Source organism: Drosophila willistoni, chromosome 3R (assembly GCF_018902025.1).
Source record: "Drosophila willistoni isolate 14030-0811.24 chromosome 3R, UCI_dwil_1.1, whole genome shotgun sequence".
NCBI lineage: Eukaryota > Metazoa > Arthropoda > Insecta > Diptera > Drosophilidae > Drosophila > Drosophila willistoni.
The window spans coordinates 33,783,116-33,801,365 of record NC_061086.1 but is presented as its reverse complement, the minus strand read 5'-3'; the positions used below and the strand labels follow the sequence as shown (position 1 = coordinate 33,801,365).

General features: G+C 35.0%; 4 protein-coding genes and 1 long non-coding RNA gene across 6 annotated transcripts; 1 reads left to right on the top strand and 4 right to left on the bottom strand.

Moving 5' to 3' along the window:
* The first annotated feature begins 746 nt into the window (after positions 1 to 746).
* Positions 747 to 3,465, top strand: LOC6649728 (ubiquitin domain-containing protein 1). 2 transcript variants are annotated; one of them, XM_047009317.1, is made up of 5 exons: positions 747 to 1,044; positions 1,174 to 1,318; positions 1,380 to 1,629; positions 2,079 to 2,319; positions 2,391 to 3,465. In XM_047009317.1, exons 2-5 carry the CDS (start codon positions 1,237 to 1,239, stop codon positions 2,571 to 2,573), a joined length of 756 nt encoding a protein of 251 aa, XP_046865273.1. In that variant the 5' UTR covers positions 747 to 1,044; positions 1,174 to 1,236; the 3' UTR covers positions 2,574 to 3,465. The 2 variants fall into 2 exon arrangements, with proteins under 2 accessions (XP_046865273.1, XP_046865272.1); XM_047009316.1 differs by having other exon boundaries at positions 747 to 1,072.
* Positions 3,466 to 3,882: 417 nt separating this feature from the next.
* Positions 3,883 to 5,827, bottom strand: LOC6649727 (odorant receptor 83a). The gene is made up of 4 exons (XM_002072409.3): positions 5,222 to 5,827; positions 4,858 to 5,057; positions 4,217 to 4,763; positions 3,883 to 4,106 (listed from the first exon to the last, which is right to left on the bottom strand). Exons 1-4 carry the CDS (start codon positions 5,747 to 5,749, stop codon positions 4,047 to 4,049), a joined length of 1,335 nt encoding a protein of 444 aa, XP_002072445.1. The 5' UTR covers positions 5,750 to 5,827; the 3' UTR covers positions 3,883 to 4,046.
* Positions 5,828 to 6,206: 379 nt separating this feature from the next.
* On the bottom strand, positions 6,207 to 9,521 carry LOC6649726 (alpha-tocopherol transfer protein-like). The gene is made up of 3 exons (XM_002072408.4): positions 9,354 to 9,521; positions 7,044 to 7,348; positions 6,207 to 6,987 (listed from the first exon to the last, which is right to left on the bottom strand). The coding sequence occupies exons 2-3, from the start codon at positions 7,346 to 7,348 to the stop codon at positions 6,366 to 6,368; spliced, it is 927 nt and encodes a 308-aa protein (XP_002072444.2). The 5' UTR covers positions 9,354 to 9,521; the 3' UTR covers positions 6,207 to 6,365.
* Positions 9,522 to 11,735: 2,214 nt separating this feature from the next.
* On the bottom strand, positions 11,736 to 14,315 carry LOC6649725 (odorant receptor coreceptor). Its single transcript, XM_002072407.4, has 7 exons — positions 14,290 to 14,315; positions 13,701 to 14,008; positions 13,110 to 13,624; positions 12,817 to 13,045; positions 12,412 to 12,616; positions 12,186 to 12,341; positions 11,736 to 12,075 (listed from the first exon to the last, which is right to left on the bottom strand). The coding sequence occupies exons 2-7, from the start codon at positions 14,006 to 14,008 to the stop codon at positions 12,025 to 12,027; spliced, it is 1,464 nt and encodes a 487-aa protein (XP_002072443.2). The 5' UTR covers positions 14,290 to 14,315; the 3' UTR covers positions 11,736 to 12,024.
* Positions 14,316 to 14,437: 122 nt separating this feature from the next.
* Positions 14,438 to 15,250, bottom strand: LOC111519348. The gene is made up of 3 exons (XR_002724330.2): positions 15,199 to 15,250; positions 14,793 to 15,072; positions 14,438 to 14,735 (listed from the first exon to the last, which is right to left on the bottom strand). It is a non-coding gene; the product is annotated as an uncharacterized LOC111519348 (long non-coding RNA).
* Positions 15,251 to 18,250: the final 3,000 nt, after the last annotated feature.

The following is an 18,250-nucleotide window of genomic DNA, read 5'->3' as shown; positions in this document are numbered from 1 at the left end:
GACTGTCAACGAATACCAGCTAAATTATTAACCTAAAGAATATTGTTTGAGATTTTATAAATGTCAATTTGGCATATTTGGAGTGTCAGAAAGTCTCTTATTATTTTATTAGACTGTTTTATATCTTAGCGATTTCTGAAAATTCTGTTTTTCTAAAAATCAGTTTTTTTAAAACGGTAATCGGAATTTAATTAAAACTAGTAAACGATTGCCTTGTATATTTTTTTTTTAAACTATTTTTTTTTTAATTAAAACTAGTTAACAATTGCCTTGTATATTTTTTTTAAACTATTTTTTTTTAAGCTATCTTTTTTGTGGCTAATATTTTTTTTATTTGTGAATAGTGTCAAAAGTCATCAATTATAGCATCTTTTTTCATAATCTTGTTATAATACCATTTACGATTCTTAAATTCGAGCATTTTACATTATCCGATATAATTTTAATTAAAGCATATGCTTTTATATTTTTAGATAATTAATGACTTTACATAAATTACAAGTTTATTGCAAGTAAATACATCCTCTTGAGCGAAGATTCGAATTTTTTGGGCGAAATCATCGATTCAAACGATGGGCTTGCATCTCTAGATGTTGGATGTTGGCATCCAAAGTTCGATGATCGAGTTGAAAGTGGTTGCAAGTATCGATAGTTTCGCCGCTTCCACTCCTAGGTGTTCGATGCTGGCATCCTTCGCTCGACGTTCGCCACTTTGGCTCGATGTTGGATTCGAACTTGGTATGACGCACAAGCTACACCGAGCGAATGTTTTCGGTGGGGGAGGAGGTTATAAACAAAAAAAAAAAAACACTGCGTTGCAATTAATTTGGTTTTTAGGGTTATTGCAAATCGTCTGTAATTCATAAAACTAAATTAATAACTAATGCCACTGCAAAAGATTCAAGGAGGATAACGGAAGTCCGCAGCGCGGGTGTATAGTAATTGTAAAGGCGTAGCAGCAGCAATAATAATAAGAACAACAACTGGCGCAAAGAGGCGTCGACTTTGGTGTCATCGTGAACGTTAACAAACAATAATAATAAGGTTAATAACGGTATTTGGACAGAAAAAGGTGACAATAGTAGAAGGAAGATCGTCAGATGCTAGGACATCTAAGAGTGCAGTACTTAAAACGTCAAATTCGAAAATATATTTAAAATTTGTTTAAATCAGGCAGAGTCATTCGGAACAGCAAATGCTAAGGAGATAAGCATATAGCCAGTGACCAACAACAAAATGGGTGCTTGTGTGGGTCGCATGAATCCGGACAATGAAACAATGAGTGTCTCCTCTGTCTCTTCGCGTCCGGCCAGTGCAGGTGAGTGGCCTTATGTTTGAATCATTGCTCGATTCTGATGATTCGTTGCATTTCGTTTAAGGCATTGCTTTAGGTGCCTCCCGAAAAAACCGTCATTTATGTCACGAAACTATACGGTGGAGGTCAGATGTTCCTCTAACCGAAGGGCAATTGAAGTCCAAGCGCGATGAGTTCTGGGACACTGCCCCGGCTTTTGATGGACGTAAAGAGATCTGGGATGCAATAAGGGCAGCTTCCCAAGCAGCTGAGGGACTAGACTTTCAAATGGCTCAGGCTATTATAGATGGAGCCAATGTTTCTGTGCCAAATGGGTGAGTAATTGCTTTGACCATTCCTCCGTTGGGCAGTTAAAAAATCGATATTAATATGGTGCTCTTAATATGTATTAGTTATTTATGTTTTTAATTGTTTTACATTTATTGGTGCCAGTCTATGAACAAATTTAATGGCTCTTAGGCTTTTCATAGAAGCTAAGACTATCGTACCAGGACTAAATCAAAATCATGTTAAATATGTGTACATCTGGTCTGGTCCTTACGTTCTTTTCTAACGTCGGTTTTTAATAATGGAAGTGCTTCCACAAAAAAGATTATTTGCAAACTGCATAAAATGCAATACTCTGAAACTTCTCAATATTTTTTTTTATCCAGAGCAAGTGTACTTGTTGTTAAAAATACTTAACTAGCATGCTTTGGGTGGGGAAAAATATGAAATATATTAAAGCTACCACAATAAAAACATATTTTACCGATTTTTATAGATACCTCACGGAGTGCTATGATGAACTGGGCACGCAATACAAAGTGCCGATCTATTGCCTATCATATCCCATTAATATAGTAAAAGAAGAGAATGGAAGGGATTCGCCCGCTGAATACTCAGAGCCAGTTGATGGCGGTACTGAAATATTCCTCAAATTGCGCATATCATCGACTATGTCGGATGTTAAACTGCCCGTATACTCAAAGGATACAGTAGGACAGTGCAAAAAGAAGCTGCAGGTAAGGCATCATACAAATGAATTCAAGAGCTAAATAATTAATTAATCTACCTTAACTATTCGTCTGTTTAGGCTGCAGAAGGAATTGATGCTTGTTGCCAGCGTTGGTTTTACAGTGGCAAATTACTTGGTGATAAGGTTCCCATTGATGAATGCAACATTCACCAGGGCTTTATAATTCAGGTGATTTTTAATGCCGAGCATTTTAATCATGATAGTAGCATGAGTATGATGAAAAAGTCACATGCAAGCTAGCGACGCAGAAAAATTCAACTAGTCAACACTAACAAATACACCAACAACAGTGGCAAAAGTAGCACCATCTGTGGAAACAGCAACAAAATCTGCATAAATATTAACCAAGGTGATGTTAGGATGGCGAACGAGGGACTAGGCCATAGAATATACTCAATCTACTAAAGCACAACGAAGATTCAATACTACAAAAGCACAAACATAAGTGTCAGCATCAGCAGCAACATATGTACGCCCTCATGAAAAAAAATTAGCAAATAACAATTCAAAATTGTTGTTTCATCTAGTTTGTTTTAGCTGTTATGACTGGATAGCTTGTTGTAATTAAGGATTAAGAAAAAACAAACACTAGCTGAGAAAAACAAATTCAAAACGGTTAAAGCTTATAAAAAGAATACCTATAAAGTAATGCATATTTACAGGCATCTATATTTTTTTTATAATAACTAATCGGAGCTGTCTTTATAAAGTTTAATTTATATGATAAATAAAAATAACATGCATACATCAGCTAAATAATTAAATATGGACGAGTCTACATCATTTTATACAATAATAATTATAAAGTATAAATATTGTAAAATTTTGACTGTAGAAGAATTTTTAGTATAAAAATACAAAAGAATTCAATTTAAAAAGAAGCAAATTAACATACTTTTGATATTGTAAAACTATAAGATGAATCGCTAAACAAAGTACACGGAAAATACAATTAAGAGTTGTACAAATTGTGAAAAAGACCAAAAAACAAATGAGTAGTCAGGAATATGAAAAGCTTTGGGTAGACAATAAAAGCAATCCACAGTACTAATGCCTGTAAATAAAAAATCTGAAAAAGTTAATCGATTTCTATCGTTCAATCAATCATTAAACAAACTTGAACATATTTTAATTCACAATTTGTGTTTTAATTTAAATTTTAAAACAATTAACCATTGCTTTTCCTGACTACACAAATGATGTCTTGCTCAAATTGTCGATTGAAAGTCATGATATTTACTGGATGTAGAGTGTGAAGAAAACGTTAATAGAGTAAATCCCAAGTACCTAATTAATGTATATGGATTTTTATTGCTTTTAATTGTAAAGCCATTTAAAAAATATATAATGAAACACCTTATTTATTTAGCCATACAGTTGACATACATATGTATATATGTCTTATTGTTAAAATATGTTTTTGCAATAGTGTGCTCAAATAAGACTGAACGGGCATCTTACAAAAAGTGCGTGTTTCAAAAAGTAATGTGTAGAGTACTGAATGCTGTCTATGTATGCGTATAAAACAAATTGACGTTAACATTTCGACTTCTCAGTTAGTTTTATAAACTTATATAAATTTATATAAATGTATTTTGAAATATTATTTCGCTTTACCGTCACAAACATATGTTAAATTTATCAGCAAATTTGTAATATTTTATTATTAAATTGTGTAAGAAACAATTGAATCTTTCACAAATTGGAAAGCAACTAGCCACGTGCATCCAATTTTTGCAACAGTGTTAGAAAAGAGAACGCAGTAGTAATTGTCTGAAACAAATAACACCAGCAAATGGATAAATCAAATACTTGTTAGTACAAGCAATCATCGATTGTAATTGCTGTTGATTTCAAAAAACCAAAGTTAATTTTTAACTTACACCTCGAAAACGGTCCACATTTAAATTATATATCTTTCCAGCCGTCAGTTGAAATTTTCTTTGGGAATTTAGGAGAAAGAAAAGATAGTCGCTTCGCACTTCCGATATATGTAAATGCCACGGACTTCGCCAAAGAGCCGCACCACATTGTTGGCTATTCTGATAAATTACCTCTGCAAAGTAGCAGATGATAAATAGTTCATACAGCACCAGCAATAGATATTGCCCAAGCGATACCATCCGCATAACTGAGTTATCCTGGCTGCTTTTTGTCGAAACAAAAGCAACAAGGCACATGAGAAACGTGACTTCTCCAATTTTTACAAACCAAATTGGGTTATAGAAATTTTCCATTTTTTGTAGCGCTGTTATTATATAGCGGTGATGCTGAAGGCATCGTTTAAACGACATTTTGAAAGCAATTCGAAAATTTGGACAAATCTTTGACGGCGTTGCAAGGAGTTCTTCAATAGGTGTATGCTTTTCTACTGAATAAGAATATTGATCAGTATCTGCATTCGTTATTGATTGGACTTCAAGCAGTTTACTGTAAGAATTTGTAGAACAATTTCTGGATTGGTATGACTGAAATAACCAAGCTACATTTTTTGTAGCTCAAAAATAATATTAATCCAACTTACTTTAATTCCGCTCTATTTGCACCCATTTGGATATAGGTTGTGGCTAATACATTCTTTAAACTACAAAATAACACATCAAATTGTCCAGATATTAATATAGCTAAAACCATATGAGCTCCACTGGATGATGCAAAGGCAGCTGCGACTTGAATCTGGCCAACTGCTTGTAGAAGAAATACTAACTCGTACACAATGGGTTGCTGAAAGGACATTTAAGATTTAACATAATGCACCATTTAATTGTTAACATGTAATGTCATTTAAAATCAGAGAATGAATGCGAGAAAGTTTAAATTTAGTCATTTCTTAATCATTGTTTACTTATTTATGGAAAAGACATTATCCAACTTTACAGTATTCTTACCGTATAATCAAAAGGATACCAGCAGGCAAGGGGTAAACTATTATCTCTGTAGGCTATTGGAAGTATCAGCCAAAATATGGTGCCTACATAACAACAATAAACATAGCTTTTAATCCACAAATTTGATTGTTTTAAGGCACCCGACATTGTAACATAGGTAAATCCAGGAGCAGAACATAGTTCATATTTCTCATTTATAAACTGCAATATCTCATTCAACAAATTGGGCCGTATTCGACGAAAGTACAATTTCATGGCAATTGTCCACATATAGATAATTGTTTGTATCAGACAACTGACGAAAAAATCCAAATCCCCTTTGCCGTAGTTAATGTATATTGTACATATGTATAATCCAGCTATATGTATTGATACCATGAGATTAAAAGCCTCGTAAATAAGATCGAAAGATCTCACAAGATCACTGGACTGGTTGTCCGCAAGAGGAAACATTGCAGCAACGCGAAACGTGATGCGAATAAAAACAAACAGGTCTCGGCGTTTAATTGTTTTATCGTCGTACTGCATGATGACAAAAATGATTAGACTTCAAATTTGATATGTCCTTATATAGTTAATAATATATTTGAAGGTGTGTCCTGTCTTTTCTAACTTAACTCCAAATTATCAGCTACAAAGTTTTTGTCGTTTCAATAAAACATAATTTGAATATATTATAAGACAAAAGTTTGACAAACTACCACCTTCAAATTATTTACCAAAATATATTTGAGTTTCATTATAATTATATTAAATTGCAAGTTTGGTTTGCATAATAAATTTAGAATCTCATGTATGTATATATATGCATATATTTAATTTTAATCAAAATTTATTGAATCCCCTAAGCAAGTATTGCCCTATACATATTGATGGAATAGATCTTTGATTTTGACATTCTTATACCTTTCAGTCAATTGGTCTTTTCCGAAACTGTTTAACATCAACAATGGCTAAATTTCAAATTACAAACAAGAAATTGGAATTTTATTTGCTGGTCCTTTACTATTTATTGTGAAAATTTACTGCCGAATTTGCACAAGCATAAAGAATATAAAAATACGTATACATGCAATAGAAGATCATGAAAAAGCGTTCAATAAAGCAAGTTAATTTTGCAAAATGTGTACTTGATTCAAAATTTTTAATCGATGTTCAGTTGACGGAATGTACCCTCCATTCCAAACAAATCGTCACTGGTCTTTGGTGCGCCGGGGCGCAACGATTCATTGGCCTTTTTATCCTCCTGCTCGGTAAACCACTTAGTATTGTCGGCTAACTTTTGTTTCCACCATTGATTGAGCTCCACAATACCACCAGCTTTGCCGCCGTATTCATTGGGAAGCAAATCCTTTGGAACCACCTTGTATAGGCTCTCTACATCATTGTGAAAAGTTATGCGGCTACGAATCTTCTCTTTAACGAAGGGCTTCACGAAATTAAAGATCGTGTCTACCAGCGGGGATATGTTAATCACATGGACCTCTTTTACCTTAACGGGATACGCTTCCTGAACAGCAATAAGAAATTTCTTTACTACAGTCGGTGAAAACTTTGCAAAGTGCGAAGCACTTGCCACAGCTGCGTCTAAAATGAATATGTCGCCGGCAATGCCAACACTCTCTTCAGCTAGACGCACATCTCCAATCATTAAGGCCACCTTCATGGCATCCAAAATATGATGGGGCTGGAAGTCACAGTCAATTCCCCGTATAAAGGTGATGCGGCGCCCATTTGGCGTTATGCCTGGTAACGTGGGGCAGTGTCTAAAGAACAGACAAATTCATTATGAGTATTCTTAAGGCAAATCAGTTCTCCTTACACATAGTCTAAAACAATGTTTAGTTCTTCACGGTTAATATCCCGGTTGGCAAAAAACTCCGGTACCGCATTCCTCATTGTGTAGTACATATCCAGCTTCTTCTTCACTTTCTCCAAGCTAAACTTACAGCCGCGCAAGAAGGTCGTTAAACGCATATCGTCCATATCCTTGGGCAAGTGCGGCTGCGTCTCCAACCATTCTCGTATCAACTTGATGTCGCGCTCAATATCAGAAGGGTCCTCTGGTTCGCGCAACTCCTCACGTATGCTGACACGCTGAGCCGGAGTAGGATGCAACATCATCATCTGAGTTATTAAAATATTAAAAACATATATATATATATTCGTCTTTACACAAAATCTAGTCAAATGGTATATTACATATACATTTTTAAGCATTAACAGCCGACTCGATATGTATGTATATCGGGGAGTGTACTCGATTAAACATTTTGCGCTCTACACACTCGCAATTTGTATAAAATAGACCATTTCTCGTAATTTTCCACTTAATGCAAATAAATTTGGTATACTTAAATTTGTAATTAATATATAGCAAATCGAATTGAAAATTTCCGAGTTATGCATATGAAAACTTTCCTCAAGGTGGTCCAAAAGGTCGGAGTTTACCGTTGGCTGGTAGCGGCGTTAGGGTGCTTGTAGGCAGAATTTTTTATAAACTCAGAAATACATTTGTTATTGTCAATTCAAAATATTTGTTTTAATTGTTGGATGGTATACTTAAGTCGGCCAGGCAGCTTACTCACTTCGTTTTTTAATTAAAACACCGTGAACACAAAACATAGTTTTAAATAATTAGTGCGATTACAATATTTGGGAGTAGGAATGACATTGAATTTATCTACTGTATTTCTTAACATCTTGACAATTGTATTATTATATTTTTGACATTTTAATTGTACGTCTTGCTGTTCGTCACACGCCAAAGACTCGTTTCATTAGCATGGCCAAAACTGCATAACCCCCAGCCCTGCGACACTCTCCCAATCAGGTATACTTAGACCACCGACAATCACGCCCACTTGCGTAATGTTTAATTGCTTTTGTTGGGCTCCAAAATAATCAACCAGCATCGACCTTAAACAACATAGCCCATGGCTGATGGGCTGACTTTTGCCGTTTTATCGCTTATACAGCACATTTCATTTTAACTTCACTTGCGCTTAGCAAAATAAAACGAATAATTATATTGGTAAAGCAACTTCAGCAAATCGGTATAGGAATCGATATAGAGAGAAAGAATGATTCCAAAAATTGCTTTACAATGAATTTAGTTTCTTACCCATGTACCTAGACTACAAAATATAATATTTTCTCTATGCGTATAAGTCCAAAAGAACCTTTAGGTATTTCATTTTGTAAAGAAAATAAAATTGACAATATGAAAAACGGCAAAACAAGTATTTTCATAAATAATTACGGCTACCATACCTAAAGTTCCTGATAATTTTGACTCGTTGCTTAATGTCCGCACTACAGGCTCATTGAGGCCAACATTAATAGTTATTGGTAAGAAAAGCTCACAAATTGCACAAAAAAATACAATTTGCAAAGCGGCAGCTGCATTGGTGGTGGCAACTACAACCTGTTAGAATACAGCTAAAGCTGATGTGGCCGCTGCCACTAATGGCTATTGCGTTCATTGCAAATGTTTACCCAGCTTACTTTACCTCAAACATTGCGAAAATTTTGGGGAAAATATGGTATAAAAAGGGGCAAACCAAGAGTCATAAAAAACGCGGCAAGAAACGAGTTGTGTTTCTTTATTATTTTTGACTGTTGGTCTTTCGGTTTGCGCAAAAGAGTTGATGCCTCCTTCTTCCCCTTCACTCATTTTTCTCTCTTTGTGTGCGGTCTACTAGTTAAAAGTGTATTGCCTGTTACGATTTTGTAATTCTTTTCACAGAATTTCGTCAACTTTTCAGTGGACGGCGAAACGATTTGTAAACAACTTACACAAGTTCTTCTCGAATAAGCAAAAGAGCATAGTTTCACAATATGTTATGTTTTGCACTCAAAATTTTAAATGCGCTACCAAAATCTATACATATTATTTTTATCACACAGATAAATCTCACAGTTCAATGCTCCTATTAAAAAATTAATGAATATTTTAAATACATATTTCGAAGACCAATTGAGCTCTTTTGTTGCAATACAATGCATTTTGGGAGGCACTTGATTTGCAACATTATCACGAATATGTTCATTTTTTGCGTTCTTAGCATCATTATCACCGCTTATTACAATTCCAGGCATTATTTTCGATGATTCTTTGACAATTTCTCACCTTCAGGCGAAGTTTCTGGAATGTGGTGTGTTAGCGAATTTAATTAATTTGGTAATCCTTATGTTTTGGAATGTTTAAGTGGTGCAACGCGGCGTATGGCAAACAGAAAATATACATATACACCAGAGCGACGCACTCTAAAAGGCACACAACCGAATTGCTTGGAATGACAACTAAAACTGAATGTCTGAAAACATGTTTCGGTGGCATTTAAATACAGACGAGTCAGAGCCGATCTTTGCGACGCTTGACGAAGCTCATGGTTACGACAATAACAAGCATGAGCCTGTATATGGGAGTGTAGCAAAAGAAAACCGAAAGCCGTAAAACAGATCATGCCATGAAAATCGGTCAAAGAGAAAATCCAGACACACGAATCAAATGAGCAGCTGAACAGAATGCACGAGGGGTTGGCAAGAGGAGTGCAACGTCGGTATTTGCGCAAGAGAAGTTCAATGAGCGGCGAACTGGCCAACGACGCGCTCCACTGAAGATACTTTACTTCCAGACAGAAAATTGACTCATGCTGAGTTAGCGAAGTTTCGAACCAAAGTTCGTGTCTTTAGTTTTTTGAAATTTGCCAGTAAAGACAAATAAAAAACCGAACGAGGAAAAAACATAAGGTGTGGGGCATAATCGCCACCAATCGAATGCCAAAATTGTATTGTTTTTATAGATAATTATTACATTTCTGATCGTTTTCATCATTTCACAATTAGGCAACTTAAAGCACATCGAGAGTAAAGTCTTTGGTCTGGTCGTTGAACTTGCAACTGAGGCAATTTACATATTTTCGTTTTGTTGTTTTTACTATTTAATAGAATATGGGCAAAAGACAGAAAGCAAATTATAAATTTTGCATTACTTTGTTATTTTGTCTTGCTTTGCTTTTGGTGGTGGCCAACAATAATCAACGCTTAGTGGGACAACGAAATGGGTGGATAACGTGGTACATATGGGGGGATGCTCTCGACTTTGACTTTGCTGCTCTTTAACTTACTATGCTCCTTTTTTGTACATTGTTGAACCCTTACAAATTTAAGTTAATATTGAGAAAATAGTTTATAACCAGTTAATTTTAATGTTTAAATTTTAAAACTTAACGGCGCTTAGAAAAAAAGTTTTGATGTTTGTTCTAATGTAATTGTGATATACAAATGTGTTATTACTAAAATTTATTTCCTCAGTTCTTTCATAATATTTTTTAGACAAAATGGTACGGCCAAAAAGGTAAACCTATGAAACACAAAAATAACGATTATTAATAAAAGAGAATAATATATAGCATTAACGTAACGAGTATATATGAGTTAGGCGGCTGTTGTTAGCAACATGCTCATGCTAAGAAATTTTCATTTCCAAAGACGAAAGTGTCTGCACTGTAAAGAAATTAACCAGAAGTAGTAACATCAGACTTAGGAAAGCTGGCATTTTTTAGTTGTTTTTGTGGATCTCTCATATATCAAAATTACAAACTTCTCTTTAGTGCCAACAATATAATCGCTGTTAAAAACAAAAATTTCATTTGGCTGCGTTAAACGCGTTGTGTAGCATTTTGTATACCTCGTAAACAAGTAGACATATGAGTATATTAAATATATTTTGGATTGGACTCTCACAACTGGAGTTCCTTTGGCCAAAAATTTTTTTTTTTTTTTCTTTCCTATTTACATATTCTACTAACGCCTCAACTTGGTAGAGGGTATTTTAAAGTCGTTGATCAACATAAAGCTGATTTGTAGTTGTTGCTTTTGGGGTCCGCAAACGGAGTTGGGTAATTTAAAAAACCGTAAAGAGCGCTTTCAAAATGCCCAAAAACAAAAAATAAACATATGAATGTGATTTTAAATTACATTTTTGCCACATTTCGTTTAATTGTTAGCTGCAATTTTTTATTACTCTTGCTCTTGTTGCGGCACTTGGCTTGGCCAACCATAAAGTTGCGACTCTGCCGAAATACAAAATTGGGGAAAAAAATTCACAATCAGAGTAGAAATTGGCATTCATAATTTAAATTCAATTAAGCCGGCTCTGCACATCTGCCCAACGGATGATGTCCGAGGTTTGCTTTAACGCAGCCAAGCGTACCGTGTCTGGACCATTAAAAATCATGTGCATTTGGACTTTAGATGTCAGAGCGTGAATAAAGTAAAGTAGTGTGAAATGCATAGCAACTTAAGTTAATATTCTACTCAGTTTGATGAATTTTTCGTCTTAACTAACTAAATAAAAGGACAGTCACTATTATTGAAAATGTAGATATAATAATATACCTATATAGTTTTGTTGTTTTGTCATATACTTAAATGAGACCAAAAACGAGAACTCATCATTCTTAATCAAATAAAGCTCTTATTGCATTGTTGTGGTTTTGAATATTCGTTGTTAATCACTACACGTTTATTTGCATATAAATTTCTTACATTATTTATGCTTACATTGAAAGCTCTATGTAATATGTAGCGTGTGTAAAAAATGAATAAAGAAAATAAATTTATACACATACATATGTACATATACATATGGTAATAGATATATGTATATGTGAGTTAATAATTATCTTTTGTGTACTCCAAAACATTTGATTCGACGTTGTTGTCCCTTTTTTTGTTGTTGTTGTTAGCACAGAGTTTGTTGGCATTTGCGTTTGACATTGACTTCTTTTCAATGCTCACTTAAGCTGGACAAGCACCATAAAATAGGTGACCACAGCGCCCAGGACCTAAGCATACAGCGAGAAAATTAAAAGATGGAAACAATAAAAAATAGAAATAGTTTTAGGTCCGTTTATATGGTAAGATTCAATAGGTAGCATATTAAAGATTATCTTACCGAAGCAAACAAATCCAACGAGACAGTAAAGAATTTTGCACCCGATATGCTCATAGCTTTCTGGCATTGCTGGCAAACAATTTGAACAAAAGTTTTCGCCTCCTCGGAGCCATCGTACCAGTGGCAGGAGTAGGCAGCCTCCATAACAGATGAGCTCTATATAATTTGAATAAACATTGTTGTCTTAGCTAACATTTTCCAGCTGCACAGCTGTTTGACTACTCACCTCCTCAATCAGACGGTTGCCAAAAATACAAAAATGAAACACCTGGGCGAGCGCATATCCCAAATATCCAATCACCGTAAAGGCGTAAACATTTACACCAGTGATTTTGGTGGCTTGGTAGGCTAACAGTGTCAGCTTGATAGTTGAGGTCAGCATATGCAGTAACAAGGCAGCCCCATAAGTATCCCCAATTGCAGCCACCAGGCTAAGAAAAGGTAAAGGATGCCAAGTCAAAAGCTTGATCAACAATGTAAATAACTAAACGAATAGATAGTCCAAAAAAACCGACTAGGAGTCTCGTTTAAGTCCAAAAAATTATATTTTTATATATGTATATTTGGAATTCAATTTATCCAGCTTCCTCATAAAAATCATTTTTAGTCGCATTCATATGCACTTACTCACCGTACAACGTGCTTATGTCTCTCTACCCAATATTTAATGGCACTGCGCACCATCATCTCCTGTTTTTTTGTCAGGCCATTGGGATTAGCACCATTTACCCCGTTACCGCCACCACCGTTCGAGCCGCCATTGAAGGACTGCAGAGTAGAGGGTGCTCGAAATTGGGCTCCCCAATCTGCTTTCGTGCTGTATATACCGGTCATGTCCATGTCGGCACCCGGATCTTTCTCTGCAATTCGGCAAATGCAATTAGGACCACCAATTTTCAGTATCATATCATCCCCGTCACTTACCCTCATTGCGTATAAGCTCTGATTTTGAATTTGCCGATAATGACCTAAAAAGAGCGGCTGAATTTGGTCTATATGTATCTAGAGAAGCTGAAAGCTCCATTAGCGGCTTCATAATACCCTTAAGATGTTGCAACTGCTCGCAGGCAAAAATCAGCCAAGAGCAGAACATGACATCGCACAAATTAGAGTGGATCATCGAAAATAGAACGTAATAAATTTGAAAAGCAAAACTTATTGTGTAGAACATGCCCTTGCTGGCATCCCAAGGGTAAAACGATTTAATGGGCAGGCGGGGAATTTCAACAGCAATGCTTGAATTGGTCTCTTTGTCAACTATCATTTTAACGCTGTCACCAAAAAAAGTTATAGTAGTCCATGCAGTGGCCGATGCAAATGTAGTAAGCATGACTAAAAAAAATAATTTACGCATTTTAGCCAAGGCAATCGAATGATAGCGAGCGTCGGACTCAGCGAATAATGGGTGAGTGTTTACTTGATTCCAGATATTTAAAGTTCTGAAACAAAAGCCATGATCGCAATGAGAAATTTCCTCTTGTTAACTTTCCACAAATTCTCCCTTCGACAGCTTACCTATAAAAGTTCTTCTGATTGACGGCCAAATAAATGAATTTTGTAATGCAATGGGTGAAAAATAGAGTGGTTATCGTATTTCCCGATAACTCATTTACCTCCTCTGCATTAAGAGCCATGTTAACCAATATAAAGGCAAACTGTATAAATAGAAAGACCAAATGCACCGACGAGTATATCTTCTTCATAAAGCCACTGCCGCCAGTAAAATTATGCATAAATAGACCTGAGTATTTCATGGCCCGTATATTAGGCATCAAATCGGCCACGAGGCCAGTGTATTTACTTGGCTGCATTGGGGTTGTCATCTGTAAAAATAATTCGTGTGCGATTTTTTTCTGTTATTAGGATCCAATCATTAAACTAAAACAACTTATCTCAGTTTCAGTAGACACAAACAAAAGAGGAAAATAAAAATGGAGAAAGTTCCACGGAAGAGGAATTGCAGTAAAAACGTACTATCTTGCTTGATAAATAACTTTAATTATATTTTAGTCGAATTTCTGTTTAGATCAATTACTCTTTTTTTTTGAATCACATAATTAAATGTGTATTTAATTAACCCATGGAGCTCAGTTTTTGTTTTTACCTTTTTTTATATGTTAATATATTATAATTTTTACACAAAGTTCAAAAACTTGTTTGTTGTAAATCGTTTTTTTTTATTTTGTACTTTTATGCGAAATTAATAACCGATGCCGCCTTTGAAAACCATACATACAAAAATAATTAAGTATGTTTTATATGAATGATCCGCTAAAGAAGCCTGGGATAACTTGTCGCTAACGAGCTTTCGACATTAATGAAAGTTGAAAATTTTAAAAAAGTTTACAAGTTGGGCTGGAAAATTGTTTTACATAAAACGGGGTTTAATACATAGTGGACGGTTCCCACGATGAAACTTTAAGACAAGGCCATGACCATACACATTAGGATAGCTTCCATTGAAACGGTGAGAAATGAAGGGTCCTGCCGTCTTGGCTTTAGCAGCGTACATGGTAGCAAAGTGTGGGAGGACTAACCAAGCATATGTAGCTAGTCAAAAATTCAATTCTTATAGCCACGACATTCATTTTCAGTTTATATACATACATGTGATTTGTGCGTGGCAGAAGCAAAATTCCCACAATTAAATTCAACGCCCACGAACTTAGGTCTTGGACTTGGGCTCAGGTTCAATGCGGCGTATGCGCAATGTGAAAATGCTCAATGGGATATATTGAATATGGTAAATAAGAAACAAGGTTGAGTTTAGCATCTGTGTGGTATCCAATCTTATGCAAATTTTAAAAGCATCGATTATTTTATTTTGCCTCAGTGTGTGTCATTCATTTCATAGGCATAACCCCGTAGACCAGTAACAAATGCTGACCTAAAAAAAAAGTAGAAATACATACATATGTATGTGTTCACAAATGCGTATGTACAAGTACATATGTATGTACATATATATAGGCTTTAGTGAAATTAAGTTGTTATTCGTTTGGTTCAAGTATACCGCAACTTTGGTGAACTAATAATGTTTTATGACGGCACCCCTGGGATCGAAATGGAACTACTGATGGTGAATCTGTTCTGAAACCTGTAAATAGAATCCGATTGGTACTGATAATTATTTATTTTAAATTTTGTCACATAGAGGACATATGTACATACATACATACACTGGTCGCAATATATATTTTGACATAGCGGTGCCTTAGTTAATTTTTTTTTTCAGCAGAAAGAAGTGACAAAACATAATAGACAAAATATTTCGCCAATTTACAGTTATTAGTGTGCACTATACTTTGGCATTCATTTTCGCTTCGTTAAATGAAACTGTACTTGAAATGTGAAATGTAAATGATGTCAAAATATATATGCCGACCAGTGTATACATAAGCATGAACCCACTTACAATAAGCAGTGTATACGAAATTTAGTGTTAGGTGCTGAGTGCCCACTATTAAATACGAAATCATCAATTGTTCTATATGAATTATACAAATTCAAGGCAGTTTACACACATATATACGTATTTTATTGGTTTGTGCGTATGCGATTAATTAACATCGACTCAGCATTTAATTGGCATGGCCTAAAAACAGAAATTAATTGAATTTATCTTTTCTTATCACAATCACGCGAGCAATTTTAACACTGCAGCTTTTTTGCATGAGTTAATGCTTAACACTTCAGCTTTTTTGCATGAGTTAATGCTTTGGTTTAAATAATGCAGAAATATAAGTTGAAAATCTAACATAAAAAAAAGGATTTCCATATTCTACGGTAACTGTAGTTTTGTTAAAAAGACCGATGTATATTTTTGAGTGTACATCCACATTGAGTTTTTATTGTTCAGATTAAGAAGACAACAAGGGCTAAGACCGACGAAACAATTTTAAAATGGCGCGAAGCAACACAAAGAGTAATAGCTCTGATGCCATTAAATAAGTAGTTAAATAAAAATACACAATAAGAATAATTTTTACAAATATACTAACAATTAGAATAACAACTGTTTATGGATGCGAATCAATGAACTGAACAACACACTAGCAAAACAAACATATATACATATGTAATTCTTTCACCTGATCAAAGTAGAACCTTTTATGTACAGCCTTTGTTTTCAAACTATTATAATGGGTGGAAAAACTTGTCTCTAACCCAACCTAATGTGGTCAACACAGATCATAGATCATGGCCCAAATTAAAAACTGTTAACGTTTTGCTAATTGTCATAATAGCAATTCGAGGTGCAGATCTTCTTTTTACTTTATTTAATTTAGAGCATAAAAGAGCAATTATGAAGGGCTATTTTGTTGGGAATAGTATTCTTTTAATGGATCGGCTACATTTTAACATACAAGCTCAAAACGCAAAACCAGAATGTGAACATTATATACATAAATGCATAAGTAATGAAGTAAGTAAGTCGTCTCGCCGACTTAGGTATACCATACACCAGTAAAGCAACTATTTCAACTTTATTAAACAAATGCATTTTCACATGCTTTTTACAAGCATATCTTAGTATCTCGCTCACTCAATCATACGAGCTCCCTAGCGCCCCCACCAGCCAACGACCAACTCCGGCCTTATGGAAAAACGTTTATATGCGTAACTCGACTGTTTTTTGTCCGATTTTGATCAAATTTGGTATTTTGCTAGATATTAGTATTAAATTTAAGTGTGCCAAATTTGATTGCATAAGGAAAAAAAATACAGGAGATAATCAAGTTTTTCAAATAACGGGGGCGGAAAAGGGCTTGGCAAATATTTATACATACAAAATGTGTGCATTTACTAAGCGAATATACATACCAAATATGGTGTCTCTAGCTGGAATAGTTTTTGAGATAAACGCTTTTTTTAAATTGCGGGGGCGGAAAGGGGCGTGGCAAAAATTCGAAATAAACTTGATCACTCTACATACTACACGAGTCTACATACCAAATTTGGTGGCTCTAGCTCTTACAGTCTCCGAGATCTAGGTGTTCATACGGACAGACGGGCGGACGGACGGACATGGCTAGATCGATTCTGCTGTTGATCTTGATCAAGAATATACATACTTTATGGGGTCGGAGATGCTTCCTTCTGCCTGTTACATACATTTTGGCGACTTTAATATACCATTTCACCCTATGGGTGTATGGTATAAAACTATATTAAAATAAACTGTAACACAGTAAAGATACTGTTGCACGAGAATTTTGGGCCACGTTTAACAAAAATTTAAACCAACGCAAATTTGAACACGTTTTAAGGGCTAGCTGTCTTGTTAAGACCAGACTTCAATATATTCAGGAAATCAATATATCAGAAATAAGTCCATTTAAAGAAAAAAGTGATATAAAAGAACAAAACGGAGGAATTATGAGGAGTTATTGATTCATCTATCAATAATTGCTATTTTAAAAATTTAAGTTGCGAAGCGATTGACCGCGACCTGTGATCGAATGGTCGTCGTGGAAGCTATTTGATAAAGTCATATCTCGGTTAAATTGGGCACTGTCAAAAATAAATATATTTAACTGAAAATCTAATAAATTTCTGACAACAAATTATAAAATACCACACCTGCAGTACCAGTTCTGCTATATGAACTCGTCTCGACGTGTGGATGAAGAATATTCTTCAAATTTGCACACTTCTGGCCAATATTAATATACCCGTTTTCCAAGGGTATAATTATTTGCGCAATCCATCAAATTGCTCATAAATTACGAAATCCAAACGAATACATACATGTATGTACACACATAGACCAGCTCACATAAAGGGATATGTATGCAAAGGTGGCCCACCAAAAAATACTAATCAATAGCGAGCAACAACAAATACAAGAAAAATCTGTTAGGTGACACAAAAAAAAAAGGCGGCAAAGGCAAAAATTGTATCTGGGCCGTACATAGCAGCAAATGTCGGTGGATAGGAAAATAAATGATGACATGCTCCTTAGAGTTTCATGGAACAGGCGTATGAAAATGTATCAATATTTATTTCCTACCCGTAAAAGATACCTAAAAATTGCAAAGACAACACCAACCAGGAAGATATAA